Source organism: Phalangium opilio, unplaced genomic scaffold (assembly GCF_054372755.1).
Source record: "Phalangium opilio isolate 3A_F unplaced genomic scaffold, DU_Popi_V2 ptg000089l_1, whole genome shotgun sequence".
NCBI classification, from domain to species: Eukaryota; Metazoa; Arthropoda; class Arachnida; order Opiliones; family Phalangiidae; genus Phalangium; species Phalangium opilio.
Genome location: NW_028324194.1, coordinates 6,086,484 through 6,110,777, shown reverse-complemented (window position 1 = coordinate 6,110,777; position 24,294 = coordinate 6,086,484). Strand labels below are relative to the sequence as shown.

Genomic DNA, 24,294 nt, shown 5'->3' with positions numbered 1-24,294 from the left:
GCAAAGTGAAGAATTTGTTACCTCGATACTTCTAGTCCCTTATCCTACTTCTGGTATTATCGAATAAATGTGGGTTTATTATGGAAGTAATTCTAGAAATGAATGATAAAATTGATCTAGATATTGTTAATGAGCATCAGAAATATTATTTCTCATCGTCGATGAAATTGAAATAAAAGAGGATTTGGGTTATATTATAGGGTTCATTCATCTAAATGCAGCTGGTGATAAACTGAAGTCGGAAGAGATTAAACAAAAAATGGGTGAACCATCAGCTGATCTAACAGTAGCGTCTCACGTGATGACCATAATGATTAAAGGCCTTACTACAAATTTCAAACATATTCTGGCATACTTTCCATACCACTCAATGAAAGCTGAAGACTTGTTTTCTATTATGCAAGAAGCTCTTGAAATATGCATGTGAAAATAATGGTTTTAAAATTTTGTCTGTCGTCTGCGATAAATCTGCCATCAATCAAAAAGTTATAATATAAGAATGAGTGTCACGTACAAGGCAAAGAAACCCTTACGTCTCAAGAAAAGACACTCAAGGTATCTTCTACATATCAGAGGCGACGCGTCACATCATATCAAAACTGTTCCAAAATTGCGTTTCCAACAGTGGCTTAAATAAAACACGCTTGTTAACTACCGATCCTCATGGGTTAAAACCCTATCATAATAGTTGATGGTCACACTTATCTCCTTATCCACTTATGCCCTACCAAATGGGCCTCTTATTAAATCAGTCGGTAATAATGTGATGTTACGCTATCATTTTATTAACTATTTGTTACCAACAGTGGATTGTTTGTCTCATAAATGTAAGTAACAGTGGTCTAGTTAATTCAGGCAGGGATAGAAGTAGGGATGGAGAACGGTTAGTATTTACTTCAGTCCGACTCATAGGACCCAGTATAGAGCCGCTCCCTCTAACACGTAAAGAAAAGTTTAAATTATCTTATTTTTATTAATTAAATATCTTATTATTATTGGCTGCTCGCTTAAACAACGTTTTGATGACGTTGCTGACGGAGACGGCGAAAAATACGTAATTCTTTTTTACCTCTGTCGCTATGACCCGCCTCTTCTTTCATACCCCCCTCCGTCCCGGGGAAGGGGGTCCGGGACTTTGACGCGCGCCCACCACATTACTCTATTCTCCATTCCTACTTCTAATATTAAATCTATCCCTGATAAAAAAATTATTAAATGATGACATAAAATATTTCATTTGGATATAAAATAATATTGAACGTTCAACCTGTATGAAAAATATTTTAAAATTAATCAAAAAGTGTTTTAAATTTTAAATAATTAAAATATCATGACTGAAGTAACAGATAATATAAAAATCCTTTTGATTTGGACCAAGACCGAAAAAATCAAACGATAAGAGTGAGGTTTATCAATTGACTAGAGTTCAGATATTGGAATATTTCTTATATTTCTTTTAAAACCTTCAGCACTATTTAATGCAATCAACTGATTTTACGGCTCTCAAATATTTGAAGAAAAAACCAAAAAATACTTATCTGCTCTTTTTCAAGAACAATTTCATTTTCCGAAAACATTTTAGCATTAAATTAAGAAGGGCACTCTTACAAATTGGCTAAGCGTGTTTATGTTCTGAAAACCGTGTTTATGTTATTATCTCTGTCACGAAACCGGGAAATTAAAGATCTGGCGAATCACCAGCATAGACCGTTCCCTTAGTTCCTGCAGAGAAGCAGCGTAAGCACAGAGGCAGTGCGAGTTGACTCTTGAAGGAGAGAGGAATGGAGTGGTAACCCCCATACTTATAGCGTTGCCTCTGTAACCCCACCTACGGCACCGTAGTCCTCCCAGCATCCTCAGCTCTTAGGTAGGGTCATACCGGACGAAATTGTTAAGGACGCTCCCTCTATCTTATTAATAGAAACTAGTTCTCATACAAATAAAATGGCGCTACGCGGCAGCACTTTGCAATCGCCTACCTATGGTAGGGGCGTGCGCGAGGTATACTGGGAGAGTTAAATTACCGCAGGTCGCCCATCAGCATTTCCAATCCATCTCACTTCCCTTATCCCTGCTCAAACGATTTCTGAACAGAACCATAGAGACTATAAACCCCAAGGAGTGGCAGGTCCCCCGCTCTACAAGCGCAAATAATGATGTTGCTCCTAAATTGGTACATGAGAGCTTCCGGCCCGTTTAATTTTGCTTAGCGGAAGTCGCCTTGTACCAGGAAAACCGGAATAAGGGGCAACAAGTTGAGGCATTCCTTCCACTCCTTGGGGTTATAGTCTCTATGACAGAACCTTCCTGAAGTAGGAACGGGGACGGTCTCTATAGAGTGCTGTCAGTTGTGACGTCAGATCCAAGGTTAAACGTCACGAGTCTGCCTTTAGCAATGGGCGGCCATTACAGTTACCGTTTTTTCTTTATGGGAAAACAGCATGGGTGACGTCACACCGGCGCTTCTGACAGCACTCTATACGTTTAGCGCCATTCCGTGTATGCGTTAATCCGGTTATACGTTATTCCGTTTATGCGTTAATCCTGTTATGCACTAACCCGTTTATGCGTTAATCCTGTTATGCATTAACCCGTTTATTCGTTAATTCTGTTATGCGTTAACCCGTTTATGCGTTAATCCCGATATGCATTAATCCGGATATGCATTAATCCGGTTATACGTTATTCCATATATACTTTATTTCATTTATACGTTGGTAATACGTTAATCCGTTTATGCGTTAATATGGTTAACTCAGGTTAAGAGTTTATCTGTTATTCCAGGCATGCGTTAATTTGGTTTTATTTTGATTATGCGTTAATCCGTTCATGTCTATTCCATTTATGAGCTTTTCCACTTATGTGTTAATCCGTTTATGCGATAGAGCTATCTCAGAAGTCTTAGTAGAACCAAAAAGTTACCAAACATGGCCGCCCACTGCCAAAGCTAAGCCCCTGACGTTTCACCTAGACACTGACCAAAGAGAGTATAGGGGAGGAGTGGAAAGAGGGGAAAATCTTGTTGCTCTTTTCTACCGCGCATCTTCAATGCGCAGTACCGAGGCATTTTCGTTTGAGACATTAAATGGTATCGTAGGTGGCGCGACTGAGCCGAAAACTCCCTCGTACCACTAGTATAATTTAGGGACAACATTGTAATTTAGCCTTGTGGAGCGGGGGAGCTTCAACTCCTCCCCTATACTCTCTTTGCACTGACCTGACAACTGAGCTGTTCTATTCCGTTTATGTCTTATTCCCGGTAAACGCTATTCCATTTATGCCTTATTCCCGGTATACGCTATTCCATTTATGCCTTATTCCCGGTATACGCTATTCCATTTATGCCTTATTCCAGGTATACGCTATTCCATTTATGCCTTATTCCCGGTATACGCTATTCCATTTATGCCTTATTCCCGGTATACGCTATTCCATTTATGCCTTATTCCCGGTATACGCTATTCCATTTATGCCTTATTCCCGGTATACGCTATTCCATTTATGCCTTATTCCTAGTATGAGTTATATTGTTGATGTCTTATTGACAGTATGCGCTATATTGTTTATGTCTTATCGACAGTATGCGCTTTATAGTTTATGTCTTATTCCCAGTATGCGCTGTATTTTTATGTCTTATTTCCAGTATGCGCTATCCCGTTTATGTCTTATTTCCAATATGAGCTATTCCGTTTATGCCTTATTTCGGTTTTGTATGAGTTATTCCTATTATACGTTATTCCGTCGATCCACATTTTGGTACGTGATGGAATAGCCTCCTGAATCACGTGACTCGGCTGACGCAGGCTGCTCGCGATTGAGAAGAACGTCCAATTGAATCAAAAACACGGGTCTTCCATTTTATACCATCTATGGGAGAAACCTTGATTTTTGGCTATAATTATTTTTATTTCAGAAAATAGTAGTCCAAATATTTTGATACTTTATTGAGATATGTAAAATAAGGCTTTCTTGTGCAATATCTTATAATTTTCTCTTTCATAGTTTTTTATCCTAAAGATTTTTTCGGTTTCATTGGTCCAAATATTTTGAAATTGTACAGTGATGGTTTTTAAATTATCGTGGAAAATTTCATCGTGCGTGATCCAGGAGGCTATGGTAAAGGTAACACCATTCATAGCCCACTCGATTAACGCTAACAGACGCAAGCATAGCACGATCAGCTCGCGTCGTGGAGCGCGTGATCGAGTTGGCTATGCACCATTGGAGAGTGGACAGCAGAGTTAGGACTCATCAGGAGCAAAGAGAGTATAGGGGAGGAGTGGAAAGAGGGGCAAAACTTGTCTCGCTTTTCTACCGCGCATCTTCAATGCGCAGTACCGAGGCATTTCCGTTTGAGACATTAAATGGTATCGTAGGTGGCGCTATTGAGCCGGAAACTCCCTCGTACCGCTAGCCTTGCCGCTAGTATAATTTAAGCGAGACATAACTATTTACGCTTGTGGAGCGGGGGAGCTTCCACTCCTCCCTTATATTCTCTGTGTCAGGAGTAACGCTTGACATTCGCCGAACGAAACGGAAGGATAAACCTAAAAATAATCGTACTTCGATGAGAAAGCGTATTGTGACCTGATCAATATTTTATAAATATTACTGGTAAGAATTTAATTCAAATAGAAAATCATTTAAGTTAATTTGCATGTCCTTAAACCGCTGTCAGTGAAACTACGATTCTTGGTAAAAATGTCACTGACTTAAGCCTTGTCCGATATTGGGTGTTTCAAAGTTAAACTGCGAAAATCGCTGCCGTTCTTTTTAAATAATTTAATTAAACCAAGTTTATTCAAGTTTCTTATTAATTTATCTAATTTTAGACAATATATTTGGTGTTGTTCGTATGATTATAATACGTTTTAATACTTACGTAGCATTACGTATTCATTTGTCTATTTGCTTTTAGTCTTTGTTACAATGCATTAACCCTAAATGCCATAAATGTTAAATGTACATTTTGTTTCGTTTTTGTTAACATTCGTTTCGTAATTTTACATAATTAAATAATGTTATATCATTTAAAAAGGAAATATATAAATGTACGCACGCGTTTAAGTATCATACTATAAGAAAACCATATCTTTTACACGCTCTGCGAACCCAGTCACGTTCAATTTTTATTTCTGCATAGTCATGCACTCTGCACTGTCAAAATAAAGAATGCATGTGTAATAACATGTTTACATTAGAGGTTAATGTGTATTTATAGACAGGAATAGTGAGTTAATTGCATTGGTACTTCGATAATGAGAGTTTGCACTTTGCGAAGGGGTTTTGAGGCATACAGCGTTTACCCTTCTTCCCTATTCAGAGGAACACTTCTAGGTGATGTGCTTGGGGATGGATTAGATTCGATTCGGATTATGCCAGACTGTAATTTATTGGAAATGAACTCAAAATCTTTGTCTTAGTAAAAATGTTCAATGGGTTTTCTGAAATGTGACTATTAAAAGTTCGCTGCCGAAATTATGTTATTTTGATTTATTAAGTATTACGTATTATGATCAGGATTGTCATTAGCTTAATTCGCGTCCTGACAAACAACCTGTACTATTCCTAGCTTAAGTCATAAGGAGATCATCTCTCTAAGGGCCCAAGCGCATCTATTAGCAAAAACATCTAGTTCTGCTAGATGTGACGTAGATTTTGTATAGGGGCTCCTTCCGAATTTTTCGTGAAATTCGCGGGAGAGAAAAATAATTTTCAAAATCAGCCACGACGCACGACCGATATTCTAAGCCGGTCGTGGTCTAGACGCGAGCTCTGAGATAACGCTCCCAAGCGGTTGGGAATCAAACTAAAACAGGCGGGGAGGCGAGAGAGCAAGGACCGAGGGGAAAAAATAAGTAAGAGAATTTCCAGAACCCCCCAGCTCTCTCAGTAAAAATCACGAAGAGTTGTCGTGAGAAATCTTTGAAGGAGGGAAAAATGTTCAATGCCGGGTTACTCTGCAGCGAATGCGCTCGGCCTCTGTTTAGGCTATACAATTATTATACCACTTGAGATGAGACGGATGGCTGACCAAATCGGACATACATACATTTCAACCGTAACATAGAATCTTGGGCCCTTAGAGAGAGATAATGTCCTTATGCTTAAGTTTATAAGATATGTTCCATAAGTATGACACTTCCTATACTTCGTAATGCTACTGAGAGACTTACAGCTCGAGATAAGTAGTTCGAGAATGACAATTGACTAGGTCTACACTCGGTTAATTTTGCAGTCCATCTAGGCCCTATTTAGTCTTCACTAAGCCTCACCAGGCGTCGCTTTACGAAAATCTATGACCTACGGCAGTTCATGACAAGCTCCAGTTTGTGACTAAATTTAGGAACATATCTTATGATCATATGGTGCTAGTAAATAGATATTGACTTAATGAACCATTCCCACACAACAAACCTCTAAATATACAACTGGCACACCATGTTATTTCCGCATAGAGCATAATAAAATTAAAGGTGGGGGCTGACATTACTACTGCCACTATTACTTTAACTTCAATGTAGTTGAATGATATCCTTTGTCCCTGTCTAACCACGGACTAAGCAATACTGAATGACCGATGGCAGCCCATAGAACCCCATACTAAGCGTCTAAAGAACCAACGTTAAGCTTACTTCCCCCTTTTCAGCCCCAAAATGAAGGGGGTTATGAAAAATACCGAGTCAAATCCCGGAAAAAGCTAGCGCCATCTAGACAAAGTAAGAAGTTGGATGCTTCCATCTTTAGAACGTTGATTCGCCCATATGCCCCCCTCCCACTATCCGGATTGCTACAATCTCCCGCTAGAAGGCGAATTAACAAGTATTTTTCAAATTTCTCCCGCTGCCATCCATCCTTCCAGTATTGGATCGTCCATCGTTTAACCAAAGATAATTCCGTTAAAACAAAGCGCGGGTCCATTGGATTCCCTACAAGTTGATTTTCCTTTCCGAACTCCAATTATGGCTTGGCGGCGAAGGCAGGTGGCATTTGTGGGCGGGACTTATAAGTGCACTTATAGATCCCGCCCACTAGCCTTCGCCAAGCCAAAACCCGGCGTTAAGGAGGAAAGTCAACTTAAGTTGTCCAGTGGACAGTGGACCCGTGATTTGCTTTACGTTTGTTGCGTAATTTCGCCTTAGAACACTTTTGCGTCACGAGTTTTGGACCTAATTGCAATTGAGCGTTAAGCCTTGATTCTTTATTATCGACGATGTTCAACTTACTTTGTTAATTTTTGATTTTGTTTTTGTAGATGGTTACCGAATGGGAATTTGGAATCTGGTTGGAGAAACCTTTATCGAAGAGGAATAAATTTGCGCACTATATTATTGGGTTTTTGTAAATACTCGCGATTAGGACAACATGCAGGGGACAGTCGTAACGCAGAGTGATGATAACGCGCAAGGGAATCCTCAGCCATCACCATCGAGCAATACAGTCCCAGCTCCAAATATGGTGAGTTAATATGTAAAACGGGGTTCGTACGGAACCTGGAAAACCTGGATAAGTCAGGGATATGGAAAATAAGGGAAAAAGTCAGGGATTTGAAACTTTTTCCTTAAAAGTCAGGGATATGTCAGGGATTTCGTTTGGTATATTAAGCTATGCTTCGAGCAATATTAAATATGAGAAAGGCTGATGTGAACACCTTAAAATAGTCAGGGATATTTCCAAAATTTGGTCAGGGATAACTTGGAAAAGTCAGGGATTTTCAATGTAAATATTTCATACAAACCCTGTAAAAAGAAAATTAAATCTTATTTGGGAGTTGTAATTCGACACAACAACGGTAATTTTGTTGGGGGTACCGGAAACGCCTGGAAATGGCTTTAGTCAATACCTTTTTGCTCAGAATATGGGGCAAAGAGCTCGAGAAATTCGGGGGCCGAGAAGCTCGATAATTCGGGGCCGAGAAGCTCGGATAATTCGGGGCCGAGAAGCTCGGATAATTCGGGGCCGAGAAGCTCGGGTAATCCGGGGGCCAGGAAGCTCGGGAAATTCGGGGGGCCAGGAAGCTCGGGAAATTCGGGGGGCCAGGAAGCTCGGGAAATTCGGGGGCCCCAGGAAGCTCGGGAAATTCGGGGGCCCCAGGAAGCTCGGGAAATTCGGGGGCCCCAGGAAGCTCGGGAAATTCGGGGGCCCCAGGAAGCTCGGGAAATTCGGGGGCCCCAGGAAGCTCGGGAAATTCGGGGGCCCCAGGAAGCTCGGGAAATTCGGGGGCCCCAGGAAGCTCGGGAAATTCGGGGGCCCCAGGAAGCTCGGGAAATTCGGGGCGGCCGAGAAGCTCGGGAAATTCGGGGCGGCCGAGAAGCTCGGGGAAATTCGGGGCGGCCGAGAAGCTCGGGGAAATTCGGGGCGGCCGAGAAGCTCGGGGAAATTCGGGGCGGCCGAGAAGCTCGGGGAAATTCGGGGCGGCCGAGAAGCTCGGGGAAATTCGGGGCGGCCGAGAAGCTCGGGGAAATTCGGGGCGGCCGAGAAGCTCGGGGAAATTCGGGGCGGCCGAGAAGCTCGGGGAAATTCGGGGCGGCCGAGAAGCTCGGGGGAATTCGGGGCGGCCGAGAAGCTCGAGAAATCCCGGGGCGGCCGAGAAGCTCGAGAAATCCCGGGGGCCCCGAGAAGCTCGAGAAATCCCGGGGGCCCCGAGAAGCTGGGGAAATTCGGGGGGCCGAGAAGCTCGAGAAATCCGGGCGATAACACAATGGCACAGATATGAGCAAATAATTGAAGGTCTACCTGGTGATGAGAAAGAGTGAAGTTTTCTCATGTTCATTATTTCTTTACAATGCAATTAATAACAAAATGATCATGTGCGACCAAAAATTTCTTTCCTGCTTTGAAATAAATGAATCTATATTGGAAATGAATGCTGTGTTAATTATTATAATTGTAATATAGGTGCCCGATGAAAGTGAACCCCTGGCTGTTGAACCCGCTCAAGTAGAAGATCCTTGTGAAGCGTTGGGAGAAAACCGTGAACCACCCTTTCCTCACCCTGAACTCGCCAGACTGGATGAAATGATCAATAGGCCAAGATGGGTGGTTCCCGTTCTACCCAAGGGAGAGCTTGAGGTGCTTTTGGATGCTACCTTAGATCTTTGTAAAAAAGGTAAAGGTGGAAATTACTAATAAGTAATAACTGTGCAACATTTACGTTCTTTGTCAAGTATTTCTATTCTGAACTGCCATAAGTTTATAAGAAATGCTGTTCATTCTATAAGTTTGTCACTGGTAACTTAGAAACTGGACCTTGCCATGAAGTGATTGAGGTAGGTCATAGATTCAGGGTAAAACGACGCCTTGTGAGGCACTTCTGTCAAAGGCTTAGTAATGCAGACTAAATAGGAAGATGGAAGTCCTGCAGACTACACTCAGTGGTTAATTTGTAGTCTGCCATTCTCGAACTAACAAGAGCTGTAAGTTTCTGGCACTACGAACTTGTATAGGTAGTCAGTGTCATACTTATGGAAGGAACATATCTTATAAACTTATGAAACTACTAATGCATTTGGAAAATTATTTACCGTGGATTTAAAACTGAAGTTTGTTTTTGCTGCCACAAATTGCGTTAGAGATATTTCATTAAGTAGTTGTTGAGAAACCAACGCAGAGGGGCGGGGCCGCCATTATGAGGCTATTTCCCTCGCGCCAAAAAGCAACACCAGATGGAGCCAGAGCTCATTGCACACAGGGAGTAGCTGTTTATCACTGTCTCTTGCAGTGCTTCTCGTCTCGAGGGAAAAAGCCTCCGGTGGTGGCCCCGTTCCTCTTGGGTTTGCTTTTTATGGCATTAACGGAATGGTCTAGAGAGACATGAATATTCAGCAACTGAGCAGCGAAGAGGTCTCTTTATTTAGAAGAATAATTCTCGCGCATCTTACATCTCTTATGTTAGGGTATTTGTTTTGAAGTACAGCCATGGTCATAATATTGTCCCTTTGTGGAAGAGATGACAAAGAAATCTAATTTTTTTATTTGAAGAGACAGCAAATGTTACACTTTTGGGACTGTTATTTTTGATTTTTTTTTTGTTAGTGATAGATGGCTTAAAGAAAAGCTCGAGTCCAATGGATCCCCTACATGTTGACTTTCCTCCTGAACTCCGGGTTTAGCTTGGCGAAGGATAGTGGGCGGGGTTTATAAGTGCACTTATAAATCCCGCCCACAAATGCCTCCTGCATTCGCCAAGCCATAACTGGAGTTTGTAAGGAAAGTCACCTTGTAGGGGATCCATTGGACTCGCGCTTTTCTCTAAGATATAATTGTAATAACGACATAAGTTTATAAGATATGTGCCATAAGTATGACACTACCTGTACTTCGTAATGCTAGAGACTTACAGCTCGATCTAGTTCGAGGGAGAACGATGGATGCGAGAATTGAAGTCCTACACTCCGTGGTGGTTAATTTTGCAGGACTTCCATCTAGTCCTATTTAGTCTGCATTACTAAGCCCCCTTTGACAGCAGCGCCTCACCAGGCGTATGTCGCTTTACCCTCAATCTATGACCCTCAATCACTTCATAACAAGCTCCAGTTTGTAGCCATTGATAAACTTATGGAACATATCTTATGAACCAAGAACGAATTCAGGATACCATAAAAACGTGTAATGGTAACATTGTCCCCTGGTACCATGAAGTCATACTTCTTTCGAAAACTGTTACCGCCTTCGTTCTAGGTAACGCCTTAAAATCCGATTTTAGTGCCATCGGTGGGTTATAAATCAATTAAAGTGGCTAGTATCACGTTCAACTCCTCTGGCCTTAAGCCTTGGCGTTACACGGCGAAGTTTGGGAAATCCGTTGTACTGACGACTTGGCCCCAGATAAATCTGGCTCTCTAATAGAAAAACCTAGATTCTCCATTTTCCATATTCCCGAAAATATAGGCCCCTCCCTCATATTATGAAAAGTATGACTTCATGGCGCCAGCATTGCCTTGTTTCAACGTTCTTATGGTATCCTGAATTCGTTCTTGTATGAACTTACGCTAACGAATATTAACTACTAAAACTTTGTCTAAAGGGTCAAATGAATTTTTCTTAAAATGTACCCACACTTTCTAGTTGTTTTATTATACTATCTAATTGTAGCTTAATTCTGCCCTCGTTTCAGGCCTGGACACGAAAAGCGAAGCTTGCCAGCGTTTCATGAGAGAAGGTCTTACCATTTCGTTTACCAAAGTTTTAACTGACGAAGCCGTTAATGGCTGGAAGTTTGAAATTCATGTCAGTTCATGTTTTTTCAATTTCAAGATTTCTAAAACAGTTTTCTTAAATTTAATTTTTGTGGTCCCCATTTTTGTAATTGCAGAGGTGCATTATCAAAAATTGTGAACGTTTAATTGAAATCTGCGTCTGTAAATTAAGCAGCGGCTTTCTTCCTCTACTTGATCTACTCGCTATGGCTCTTAATCCGAATAATAAGTAAGATCAACGACTTAATACTTCTATACTATTAATAATTATATATAATATGCTATAAAAACTATACTATATGTATACTTTTACATATTATTTTTAGATTTCATTCTTACAACGCTACCAGACCTTCCGAAACTAATCCTTTAGGATCACAAATTCCCGATGAAGAAATATTCGCTCGTTCGCCAGATGCAAGATCACCTAAGGTACTTTTAAAAGTGATCAGCGCAAGTTGATTTATATTGTATTGGTTTCAGTGGTACTTGCGCTTTTGTTGTGTGGTAATCCTTTATTGTTTTAAACAAGCAAAGCGCGGGTCGCGTGGTTCCCCTTTAAGTTTACTTTCCTCCTGAACTCCGGATTGGCGAAGGCTGGTTCACGAACATTTTGCTTAATTACTCGACCCCTGTTTGTCGCAACCCCAAGTTTTTAGTATGGTTGGATGGGGAGCAAATAGGACTAAAACATACTCAAAGGAGATCCCCGTATCTCTAGTAGAACCAGAGTTATGAGCCTCCAAAGTTGGGTGTAACGCTATTCCTATGGAGGGTCTGTTTATGAACATTTTTCTCAATTACTTGGCAACTGTTTGATCAATCCCCAAGTTTTTAGTATGGTTGGATGGGGGGAAAATAGGGCTATAACATACTCAAAGGGCATCCCCGTATCTCTAGTAGAACCAGAGTTATGAACCCCCAAAGTTGGGTGTAATCATGCTATTCCTATGGAGGGAGGTTTGTTTGTGAATCCTTTTACGCAATTACTCGGCCCCTGTTTACTCGATCCCCATGATATTAGTATAGTTGGATGGGGAACTCAATGCGCCCCCAACAAGCCTTCCGCCCGGGGGGCCAGTGCCCCTTCGCCCCCCCCCCCCCATTTAATCCGGCCCTGGCCAAGGTAAAACTGAAGTTCAAAGGGAAAGTCACCTTGTAGGGGAACCATGTGACTTTAAGAATGAACTTAAATACCACCACGTCTTATTACTTTAATATTAATTATTTTAATTTGTTAATTAATTTAATATTAAATTATTCAACAATTATCTGTGAAAGAAATAGGGTAATTAATTACGATATTTTTGGTTCGGTTTTTAGGGTTGGCTTGTTGATCTTATAAATAGATTCGGAGCTCTCGGAGGATTTAAAATTTTCCTGGAGAGGTTTCAAAGTGACCCGCCTCTCTCAGTTCCAGTTATTGCTGCTTTAATTAGGTACGTACACTTTCTTTATTTTTAAAAAGTGGAAACCTTTTTATGCGGGATTAAGCGGTTAGTAGCTTTTAATTGCGGACGGGCTTGTTATATCTCCGCGGCGTCGCTCGCGTGTAATAAGAACTTCCATCAAAATGATATAAAGAATGGGTGGATTTTACTGCTGGCTAATATTTTTGTAGCACCCTAGGAGCGAAGGCACTCGGCGTTGCCCGTCAGCCCTTAGGGATGCATTTTTTATTACTTTTCACGCGGACATGATTCCATAAAGAAGGGTTTTTAAATTTCTGGCCGCCATTTAAAAAGGTGGTAACAAAGCGAACCCGAAAGACCATTCATCCCGTCCATATAGGTTAAAGGAAACCAGTGTACTAAATATTTGCGAAATCGGTTGAAACGCGCGGACTTTGTTGCATAGAGAAGATTTTTTACATTTCTGGGCGCCATTTATTAAGATGGCGGCGGATTGGGGGGAAATCTTTCTTGGTACGCGCCTACTACTTATGAGTAACGTTCCTGCAAATTTTCAGCCTTCGTGGGCAAGCGGTTTGGGCTGGGCGTTGATTATCAGTCAGTCAGTCAGGACTTTGATTTATATAGATATAGATATAGATAAGAGGGTACGTGTGGGGTTAAAGGTCAGGTCACGAATGGCTAACGGCGCCATCTGGCGGCGTCCGCCGGTACACCGCTAACTAAGCCCTAAACCATGCCGCCCTTTACTGAAGGGTGACCCGGACTTATATACTGTATAAGCGGGTACGTGTGGGGTTATAGGTCAGGTCACGAATGGCTAACGGCGACATCTGGCGACGTCCGTTACAACAATTTAGATTTCTAATTCAGTCTTAATTATTTATTGTTATTACTTAGCATAAGTTTATAAGATATGTTCCATAAGTATGGCTTTAACAACTCCGTCTATGCGCGCGCACATGATGAAACGTCATTGGGCTTTGTTTAATTTCAGGCCTTTTGGATATTGTCACGAATTACTTACGGTCCATACGATTGAGAAATTTTTCATGCCTGTAGTGGAAATAGTACCTGCCTTTCTTGATAACTTAACGGACGATGAATTGAAGAAAGAAGCAAAGAATGAGACGAAAAATGACGCGCTGTCGGGCATTGCGAAAGCGCTAAAGAGCTTAGCGCTTCGCGTACCTAATCAAGAAGAAACTGTGAAAAATTTAGAAGTTTTTAGACTCAAAATGATACTCAGGTGTGTAGCGAGCAGTTTCACATCAGGATGTGTTATAATTTGCAGGATTTTTTGTGATAATACCGGAGTTTTATACGTTTTTGTAAGGTTGCTTCAAATATCGTCCTTTAACGGGAAAATGAATGCGTTGAATGAAGTTAACAAAGTGATTACCAGCGTGTCTTACTACTCTCATCGTCATAATGGAATTGAAGAGGAAGAGTGGCTAACTGCTGAAAGAATGGCGGTAAGTTCGTTATTTCACGTTACAGGTGTTCCTCGGGTCTTATCTAAGACCATTAAGCAAGTAGTCCACTAAGCCTTGTGAAACCGTACCGTTATCGTAACGTCACGTATCCAAATACGAACGGAACGCCATCTGATAACGTTTCTTAAACGATGCTTTCGGACTTAGGTAATGGGCGCCCTCTTTCGGATGATTTACGAACTTAAAACGGTAACGATACGGTTTCGCAAGGCTAAGTGGACTGGAAAAATTTTAAGCTTAAACCTTGGTTTTTCAAATGGCATCGCCTGTCAGCAGCGCCCCTAGCGGGAGAGTTCCGAAACTTTTCGACTCATAAGCCTTTATTATGTTATGGCTATGGTTTGAGTCGAAAAAGTTTCGATATTGGTCGCTGCGTGGCGCTGCCCTAAATTTTTTTTATTTTTGGCGAATTTCGCGATTAAAAAAAACTTAAAGAGATGGAGTTTTGAAACTTTGCACAAAAATTGCAAACCTTAATTTGCACATCCCATTAAAATTTCAAGAGATTTGAACGAGTATTTGCAAAACTAGGGCCAATAACGGTGTTCCTTTCATAGACAGTAATTTTGTTAAAGTAACAGGCGGCTCCATTATCACCCCTAGCATGCTGGCTAATCTTCTGGACACGAATTTTAACTTGCCAAAGGCAGGAACCAATCAGACCTAATGCACTAGGTCCCATTGGTTCCTCTGCCTTTGGTTTAACTAGCCTTTGCCAAGCTTAGCCAACGTGTAGCAGAAAAGGCATCTTTCAGGGGCATCAACGGAGCCGCCCTTTGCTTTAAAGCTGACTCCTTTGATTTTTTTGAGCGAAAAAGCCGATAATTCCCGATACGCGCTTTTGTGGGAAGTTAATTTAGGGCCTTCTATAGCGCGTTCACCTAAAGCGTGATCGAGTGGGCTGTGGTTTCAGATAACTGCTATGCCACTCCAACATAGATTACTACTAGCTATGCGCGTTCTGCCCAAGCGGTATCAAGTGGGCTGTGATTGTAGATAACCGTTATGCCGCTACAACACAGAGGCTTAGCTTTGCGCGTGCTGACAACCGAAGCTGGTACAGGGAGTTGAATATCCTATTCCTATAGGCGTGATAACAGATTTCATCACGCGCGTTCTTTATCCATGACAAAACTGTTACCAGACCCTATTTTTCTGGTAAACACTAGTTACTTACTGTCTAGTCTTTTCACTTATAACTTACTAAGGTTATGAATAGTCTTTAAAGGGTATGAGAAGCTTCGTTTGAAAACCCTCTGATTTATATAGCAAAAGATAGAATTAATTTCTGTGAATTCAAAAATATCAAGCTTTTAAATCTCCGATTTCTAGTTATTTGGCAATATGCATTTTAAAATGCTTCCTGTGAAATTATTTTAAATCCACATTTAAAGAAAGGCTACAACATTTTCTTGTTTTTGACGTCACACACGCGAGATCTCGTTTTTGACGTCACACACGCGAGATGGTGCCACTCTCTCCGCTATCAGACCCAGAGGGGAGAAGTATGGACAGAGCTCGAGACGCGTATACCTCGCGCTCACGCTCGCGCGTATAGGTTTCCCGCGAGCTCGAGACGCGTATACCTCGCGCGTATAGGTTTCCCGCGAGCTCGAGACGCGTATACCTCGCGCGTATAGGTTTCCCGCGAGCTCGAGACGCGTATACCTCGCGCTCACGCTCGCGCGTATAGGTTTCCCGCGAGCTCGAGACGCGTATACCTCGCGCTCACGCTCGCGCGTATAGGTTTCCCGCGCTTTTTTCCTCAACGTCATAGTGATGTCATAAAACAGCCGAACAAGCTGACAAGACAAAATGATTTATGTATCGAAACTGAGTTTTCGTGATTTTCCAATGGATTTTAAAAATATAAACTTTGGTTCAATTATATTAAAAACTTGATATTTTGAAAGTAGAGACTTGAAAGTGTAATATAATGCCACTTTCGTGCTAAAATATGATATGAAATTGTAAATTCCCATACCCTTTAAAAATGAGTGTTACCAATACTACTTTCCAATTTTAAATTCGCATACTTCATTACTGAAATACGCATTATGTTGTCGTGATTTCAGGAATGGATAAATGGGAATAAAGTTCTCCAGATAGTTCTTCGAGACAGTCTCCATCAACCACAAGTAGATAATTAAAATAATAATTGTACAATCGCTTTCGGTACTAATTTTTATCCTTAACTTTTTAAAAAAGTACGTAGAAAAACTGGAAAAAATTATTCGTTTTGTTATAAAAGAAAAAGCTTTAACGTTGCAAGATTTAGACGACATTTGGGCAGCGCAATCTGGAAAGCACGAAGCCATTGTAAAGAACGTCCATGATCTACTGGCGAAGCTGGCTTGGGACTTCACTCCCGAGCAACTTGATCACCTATTTGAGTGCTTTCAAGTGAGTTTTTCTGTCTATTCTTAGTTAGACATATGGAGTTCTGATACTCGCGTGTTTTATTTACCATTCGCGAATACTAGGCTCAAATATTCGCGAATACTAGGCTCAAATATTCGCCAATACTAGGCTCAAATATTCGCCAATACTAGGCTGAAATATTCGCCAATACTAGGGTTAAATGTTCGCCAATGCTAGGCTGAAATATTCGCGAATGCTAGGCTGAAATATTCGCGAATGCTAGGCTGAAATATTCGCGAATGCTAGGCTGAAATATTCGCGAATGCTAGGCTGAAATATTCGCGAATGCTAGGCTGAAATATTCGCGAATACTAGGCTGAAATATTCGCGAATGCTAGGCTGAAATATTCGCGAATGCTAGGCTGAAATATTCGCGAATGCTAGGCTGAAATATTCGCGAATGCTAGGCTGAAATATTCGCGAATGCTAGGCTGAAATATTCGCGAATGCTAGGCTGAAATATTCGCCAATACTAGGCTGAAATATTCGCCAATACTAGGCTGAAATATTCGCCAATACTAGGCTGAAATATTCGCCAATACTAGGCTGAAATATTCGCCAATACTAGGCTGAAATGTTCGCCAATACTAGGCTGAAATGTTCGCCAATACTAGGCTGAAATGTTCGCCAATACTAGGCTGAAATGTTCGCCAATACTAGGCTGAAATGTTCGCCAATACTAGGCTGAAATGTTCGCCAATACTAGGCTGAAATGTTCGCCAATACTAGGCTGAAATGTTCGCCAATACTAGGCTGAAATGTTCGCCAATACTAGGCTGAAATGTTCGCCAATACTAGGCTGAAATGTTCGCCAATACTAGGCTGAAATGTTCGCGAATACTAGGCTGAAATGTTCGCGAATACTAGGCTGAAATGTTCGCCAATACTAGGCTGAAATGTTCGCGAATACTAGGCTGAAATGTTCGCGAATACTAGGCTGAAATGTTCGCGAATACAAGGCTGAAATGTTCGCGAATACTAGGCTGAAATGTTCGCGAATACTAGGCTGAAATATTTTCCATGTGTTTTTTTCTAAGGCGAGTTGGACGAACGCTACTAAAAAGCAACGCGAGAAGCTGTTAGAACTGATTCGAAGACTGGCCGAAGATGACAAAGAGGGTGTAATGGCTCACAAAGTGTTAAACTTGCTTTGGAATTTAGCCCATAGTGACGATGTGCCTACTGACATTATGGATCAGGCTTTAACCGCTCACGTAAAGATATTAGACTACAGTTGTTCTCAGGTACGTTCTTTATACTCAGTACAAGTTTAAAAGATTTAAGATTGTTTGTTAGTGAACAACTAAACATTAAAGTGGTTAATTTCAAAATAAACGCGCATGAGCACATAGTCTACTGAAGTTCTAAGCCTTGGATTCGAGTATTTAAAAAGTTAAAAAGCTACTAAAATTGTTCTCGAGTATTTCAATACATTGTTATAGACTATCGAGTCGAGTACTCGCCTCGAGTGTTTGTCAAGTATTTCAATTTGTTGCTATAGAGTATCGAGTCGAGTACTCGCCTCGAGTATTTCAATGTTATTTTCGAGTATCGAGTCGAGTACTCTCCTCGAGTATTTGTCGAGTATTTCAATGTTATTTTCGAGTATCGAGTCGAGTACTCGCCTCTAGTATTTCAATGTTATTTTCGAGTATCGAGTCGAGTACTCGCCTCTAGTATTTCAATGTTATTTTCGAGTATCGAGTCGAGTACTCGCCTCTAGTATTTCAATGTTATTTTCGAGTATTGAGTCGAGTACTCTCCTCGCGTATTTGTCGAGTATTTCAACGCTATTTTCGAGTATCGAGTCGAGTACTCTCCTCGCGTATTTGTCGAGTATTTCAACGTTATTTTCGAGTATCGAGTCGAGTACTCCCTCGAGTATTTCCATGTTATTTTCGAGTATCGAGTCGAGTACTCTCCTCGAGTATTTGTCGAGTATTTGTCGAGTATTTCAATGTTATTTTTGAGTATCGAGTCGAGTGCTCGCCTCGAGTATTTGTCGAGTATTTCAATGTTATTTTTGAGTATCGAGTCGAGTGCTCGCCTCGAGTATTTGTCGATTATTTCAATGTTGTTTTCGAGTATCGAGTCGAGTGCTCGCCTCTAGTATTTATGAAGTTATAAAGGTACTCTTAACGTTTCTCGAGTATTTCAGTACATGTTGTTATCTAGTATCGAGTCGAGTACTCGGCTCGTATTTGTCGGGTATTTATAAAGTTAACAATCTACTCGAACTTTTCTCGAGTATTACAGTATGTGGTTATCAAGTATCCAGTCGAGTACTCGGCTCGATACTCGAACTGAGTACTCGCACACTACTGATTGGTTAATCCGTACTGATACAATTACAAATTTTATAATTATAATAATATCCCAATTTGTAATTGTAGGATCGGGACGCGCAGAAAACTCACTGGCTTGATCGTTGCGTGGAGGAGCTAAAGATTGACAAATGGGTCCTACCGGCGCTGAAGCAAATTCGAGAGATATGTTGTCTGTATACGGAAGCCCCCCAGAATTTTAATCATACTCAGCGATCTCCGCATATGAGTTACCGTCACGAAGTTATCAATCGATTACAACAACAACATTCACTAGTCATTCTCGTGGCCGAGAACCTTACTAATTACATGAATAGAGCTCGGTTGCTTGCCAAAGAACATCCTGATATGGATCCTTCAGCCGTTTCTCTCGACAGTCGCTTTACGCATGTTCAGCAAGTCCAGGAAAGGCTGAATTTTTTAAGGTATTTGCGCTTAATTTTGAAACCTTTTGACTCGGACATATTAGACAAGGTAAGGAACTTACCCGGGAACCATATACAGTGCTCGTACCCAACCTGGTTAACCTGAATAAGTCGGGGATTTGGGAAAATGGTGGAATAAGTCAGGGATTTGGGAAAATGGTGGAATAAGTCAGGGATTTGGGAAAATGGTGGAATAAGTCGAGGATTTGGGAAAATGGTGGAATAAGTCAGGGATTTGGGAAAATGGTGGAATAAGTCAGGGATTTGGGAAAATGGTGGAATAAGTCAGGGATTTGGGAAAATGGTGGAATAAGTCAGGGATTTGGGAAAATGGTGGAATAAGTCAGGGATTTGGGAAAATGGTGGAATAAGTCAGGGATTTGGGAAAATGGTGGAATAAGTCAGGGATTTGGGAAAATGGTGGAATAAGTCAGGGATTTGGGAAAATGGTGGAATAAATCAGGGATTTAAAGTTTCTTCCTAAAACATCAGGGACGAAGGTTAAAATTTTTAAAGAACTTCTTGCTGAGTTAGAGACAAGCGCGGATCACGTAAGGTGACTTTCGTTACGACCTTTAAAGGGTATGAGAAGCTTCGTTTCAAAAAACCTCTGATTTATATAACAAAAGATAGAATTAATTTGTGTGAATTCAAAAATATCAAGCTTTTAATTCTCCCTCCGATTTCTAGTTATTTGGCAATATGCATTTGAAAATGCTTCATATGAAATTATTTAAAGGAATAGCGACGTGATTTAAAAATTATCTCAAATCTAAAGAAAACCTTACTTTTTTGAGAGTTTAAACACTTCTGATTCCAAAAATATGCTTGATTAATATTTAAATATGAAGGAAAACACAGAAAAAACACTTTGAAAACTTGAAATTTTGGGGGGCAAAAGCAAATTTGCAGAGAAGATTTTTGGCGGGTTTTCTCCTTGCTACGTCACTCACGGCATCTCGCGGAAAAGCCAAACGCGCGCGCCCGAGACTCCCCAGTCTACTAATGCCGCGCGAATCTGAATAAAATAGGCTTAACACTTAGGCTGAGACACTAACAGGCCTCACGTGAGCGACATCTAGAGTGAAAGTTTCTCCTTACTACGTCATCAAGCGAAACAAAATTTTAACTAGGCCTTTTCCAAACACTAAACTTTGATTGCAATTTTACAAATTTCTACGAAACCAAATACAAAAGTAAACATATCATAATAAACTAGATTTTTCAAGGATTTTTTTAGCATTTTAAGTTTGTGGGTGACGAAAATTATGTCACTAACACTTTAAAATCCACTTTTTAAAAGTTTTTAAGAAAGGCTGCAACGTTTCCCTGTTGTTTGACGTCACGCACGCGAGATGGTGCCACTCTCTCCGCTATCAAAGCATAGACAGAGCACGAGACGGGTATAGCTCGCGCTCGCGCTCGGGCGTATAGGTCTCCCCAACCGAACAAGCTGACAAGACAAAATAATTTATATATCGAAACTGAGTTTTCGTGGTTTTTCAATAGATTTTAAAAATAGAAACTTTGGTTCAATTATATTAAAAACTTTATATTTTAAAAGTAAAGGCTTGAAAGTGTAACATCATAATACCACTTTCGTGCTAAAATATGATATGAAATTGTAGATTCCCATACCCTTTAAGTTTTGGTTTGGCGAAAGCAGGAGGCATTTGTGGGCGGGATTTATAAGTGCACTAGTAAATCCGCCCACAAATACCTCCCGCCTTCGCCAAGCCGAACCCAGTAGTTCAGGAGGAAAGTCACCTTTTAGGGGAACCATATTACTATTTATTATATATTATTATTTAGATCTTCACATTTTGAGCTGTTGGGTGGCGGTTTTTGGCCTGAAATATATACTCTACTAGCTGTTATTCCCGCGGCGTCGCTCGCGTGTAATTAGAACTTCCATCAAAATGATATAAAGAATGGGTAGATTTTACTCATGACTAATATTTTGTAGCACCCTAGGAGCGAAGGCACTCGGCGTTGCCCGTCAGCCCCTAGGGATGCATTTTTTATTACTTTTCACTCGGACATTATTCCATAAAGAAGGGTTTTTAAATTTCTGCTCGCCATTTAAAAAGATGGCGACAAATCGAGCCCGAAAGACCATTCAGCCCGTCTATAGGTTAAAGGAAACCAGTGTACTAAATATTTGCGAAATCGGTTGAAACGCGCGGACTTTGTTGCATAGAGAAGATTTTTTACATTTCTGGGCGCCATTTTTTAAGATGGCGGCGGATTGGGGGGAATCTTTCTTAGTACGCGCCTACTACTTACGAGTAACGTTCCTGCAAATTTTCAGCCTTCTGGGGCAAGAGGTTTGGGCTGGGCCTTGATTATCAGTCAGTCTATCTGACTCTATCAGGACTCAGATTTATATAGTTTTAGATTATCAGTATAAATATTCAGACATTTATTCATACGTCGTTAATTTGTATTCCATGAGTTTTTAAGTGAAATTTATTACGTAATTTTTAAACCGAATTTTAATCATTTTCCCTCTCAATAGGTTTTTATTAAAAGATGGCCAACTCTGGCTATGTTCACCTCAGGCTAAACAAGTAAGATTATAATAATCTCCGGCTGGTTTTTTGTTTGAACTTACCAAGCCTCAAGTGGATGCGCAATTTTTTGTTATTGGCGGCTTTTGCTTTGGAACTTGTTTAGTTTTAGACACTAATTTTTGCGTTTTAGCTGCATGTGGTGGATTGTGTAATATCATGCTGTCAAATTCTTTATAGGAGATTAATTTATTCCGTCAGATTTGGACCTGTTTAGCGGAAAACGCCGTGTACAGTACAGACAGAGAAGCCTGTTTTAAATGGTTTTCAAAGGTAATGTAATCTGTATCCGTTGTTTGCAATCTAAGACCATTAAACACGGATGGACTGGAGTGGAGATACCAGGAGTGTGGTTCTTTTAGGGCAGCGCCTCTCTAGCGCCACGCCGTGGCCAATATTGGAACTTTTTCCACTCAAACCATAGCCATAACATAATAAAGGCTTATGAGTCGAAAACTTTCGGGGCTCTGCCGCTAGGGGCGCTGCTGACAGGCGATGCCATTTGATGAACCCGGGTTTTAGCTTATCGTTCCAATCCATCTGTGTTTAATGGTCTTAGATAACATCGACGTAAGACCGTTAAACACAGATGGACTGAATGGAGATACGGCACGTTGTTCTTTTAGGGCAGCGCCACGTTGCGACAATTATTGAAACTTTTTCGACTCAAACCATAGCCATAACAATAAGGTTTATGAGTCGAATTAAGTTTCGGGACTCTCCCGATAGGGGCGCTGCTGTCAGGCGATGCCATTAGAAGAACATTGGGTTTTAGCTTATAGTTCCATCTGTGTTTAATGGTCTTAGGTAGCATCTACCTAAGACCGTTAAACACAGATGGACTTGAATGGAGATACGGCACGTTGTTCTTTTGGGGCAGCGCCACGTTGCGGCAATTATTGAAACTTTTTCGACTCAAACCATAGCCATAACATAACATAAGGCTTATGAGTCGAAAAGTTTCGGGACTCTGCCGCTAGGGGCGCTGCTGACAGGCGATGCCATTAGATGAACATTGGGTTTTAGCCTATATTTTTTTCAGTCCATCTGTGTTTAATGGTCTACATATTGGCACATTCCTTAAGTTGCGGTGACTAATTGGTATTTCTTCTACGACAGCTAATGGGTGATGAACCAGATTTAGATCCTGAAATAAATCGATGTTTTTTTGAAAATAATATACTGCGACTTGATCCGTGCCTTTTAACTGAAAGTGGTATAAAGTACGTTCAACCCAACTTCCTTCCGAACATATATAATAGCATAAGTTTATAAGATATGTTCTTCCATAAGTATGACACTTCCTATGCTTCGTAATGCTAGAGACTTACAGCTCAACAAGTGAGAATAGAGCTATCTCAGAAGCCTTAGTGTGACGTCACATACTATTAGTCCATAGAAATAAAGCGGTACCAAACATGGCCGTCCCACTACCAAAGCTAATTCAGTGACGTGTTTTACCTGTGCACTGACGTCACAACTGAGATAACTCATTGACTACACTATAGTTCATTATGCAGTCCATCTTCTCCTATTTAGTCTGCATTACTAAGCCTTTGACAGCGCCTCACCAGGCGTTTGTCGCTTTACCTCCAATCTATGACCTACCTCACTCACTCGCTTCATGACACGCTCCAGTTTCTAAGTTACCAGAATTTACAAACTTATGGTGAACATATCTTATGAACTTACGATAATGAGTTTTAGTTTAATTATATTTATCTTAATCTCAATATAAATATATTATAAACTCTGAACGTCAACCAAATTTCCTATTTTTCTTTTCAGGTGCTTTGACAGGTTTTTCAAAGCTGTCAACTCCAAGGAAGGGAAACTGATCCCTAAACGAAGGGCATTTTTAATGGATGATTTAGATTTAATTGGTCTGGACTACCTCTGGAAAGTAAGTGTACTTTAGCCTTTGCACATTTTTACTTTTGCGCTCTTTAGAGCTAGCGAAAGTATTGTTCCGACCCTTGCTGGCAGGCTGGGCGTCTTTTCTATCCCCATTTCCCCCTTTTTCGCGTACATGGTCGGATATTTGCAAAGTACCACTCTTAGGTGGCTCTGCAACATCAAAATATTTTGCGCTTTGGATCCCCACTTTTCTCCTCAGATTATTGAATAAGCAATCTGAGCTTCGGAGGTATGTTGACAAGCTACAGTTATTTGGTAAAGCGTATCTCGTCAAGAGATAATCGTCGCCTGGGAATGGCCGCGATTCACTTAATTAAACTGTAAACCAAATTCTTACTAGATTGGTTTTATTCATAAACGGAATGCTATTTTCTAAACAAAGGAAAAAACCGAATATTATAAATTTGCCGGGGTCATCTTATAATGAATATAGTAATAGTAATACTAATTCTAGTCACTAGAGGCCGCGCAAAAGTGTAATCTGGCCGGTGCCATCTTGTTATAAATGGCTATTTAGCAGATGTGGATGAG

The 24,294-nt window shown here is 40.8% G+C and overlaps 1 protein-coding gene across 2 annotated transcripts in view; it reads left to right on the top strand.

The window, feature by feature from the left end:
- Window positions 1–4,501: 4,501 nt before the first annotated feature.
- Window positions 4,502–24,294, top strand: part of LOC149647205 (ubiquitin carboxyl-terminal hydrolase 9X-like) — a 49,768-nt gene continuing 29,975 nt past the window's right edge. Inside the window, exons 1-17 of one of the 2 annotated variants that reach the window (XM_089850056.1) lie at window positions 4,502–4,614; window positions 7,256–7,458; window positions 8,899–9,109; window positions 11,117–11,229; window positions 11,315–11,427; window positions 11,525–11,630; window positions 12,522–12,637; window positions 13,608–13,859; window positions 13,947–14,085; window positions 16,182–16,244; window positions 16,315–16,509; window positions 17,565–17,771; window positions 18,921–19,276; window positions 21,795–21,846; window positions 22,048–22,119; window positions 22,966–23,069; window positions 23,635–23,749. In XM_089850056.1, coding sequence (XP_089706182.1) covers window positions 7,366–7,458; window positions 8,899–9,109; window positions 11,117–11,229; window positions 11,315–11,427; window positions 11,525–11,630; window positions 12,522–12,637; window positions 13,608–13,859; window positions 13,947–14,085; window positions 16,182–16,244; window positions 16,315–16,509; window positions 17,565–17,771; window positions 18,921–19,276; window positions 21,795–21,846; window positions 22,048–22,119; window positions 22,966–23,069; window positions 23,635–23,749 — 2,307 coding nt within the window. In that variant the 5' untranslated portion in view covers window positions 4,502–4,614; window positions 7,256–7,365. Of the gene's footprint in view, window positions 4,615–7,255; window positions 7,459–8,898; window positions 9,110–11,116; window positions 11,230–11,314; window positions 11,428–11,524; window positions 11,631–12,521; window positions 12,638–13,607; window positions 13,860–13,946; window positions 14,086–16,181; window positions 16,245–16,314; window positions 16,510–17,564; window positions 17,772–18,920; window positions 19,277–21,794; window positions 21,847–22,026; window positions 22,120–22,965; window positions 23,070–23,634; window positions 23,750–24,294 lie in introns of both variants that reach the window. The other variant, XM_089850055.1, reaches the window with a different exon arrangement.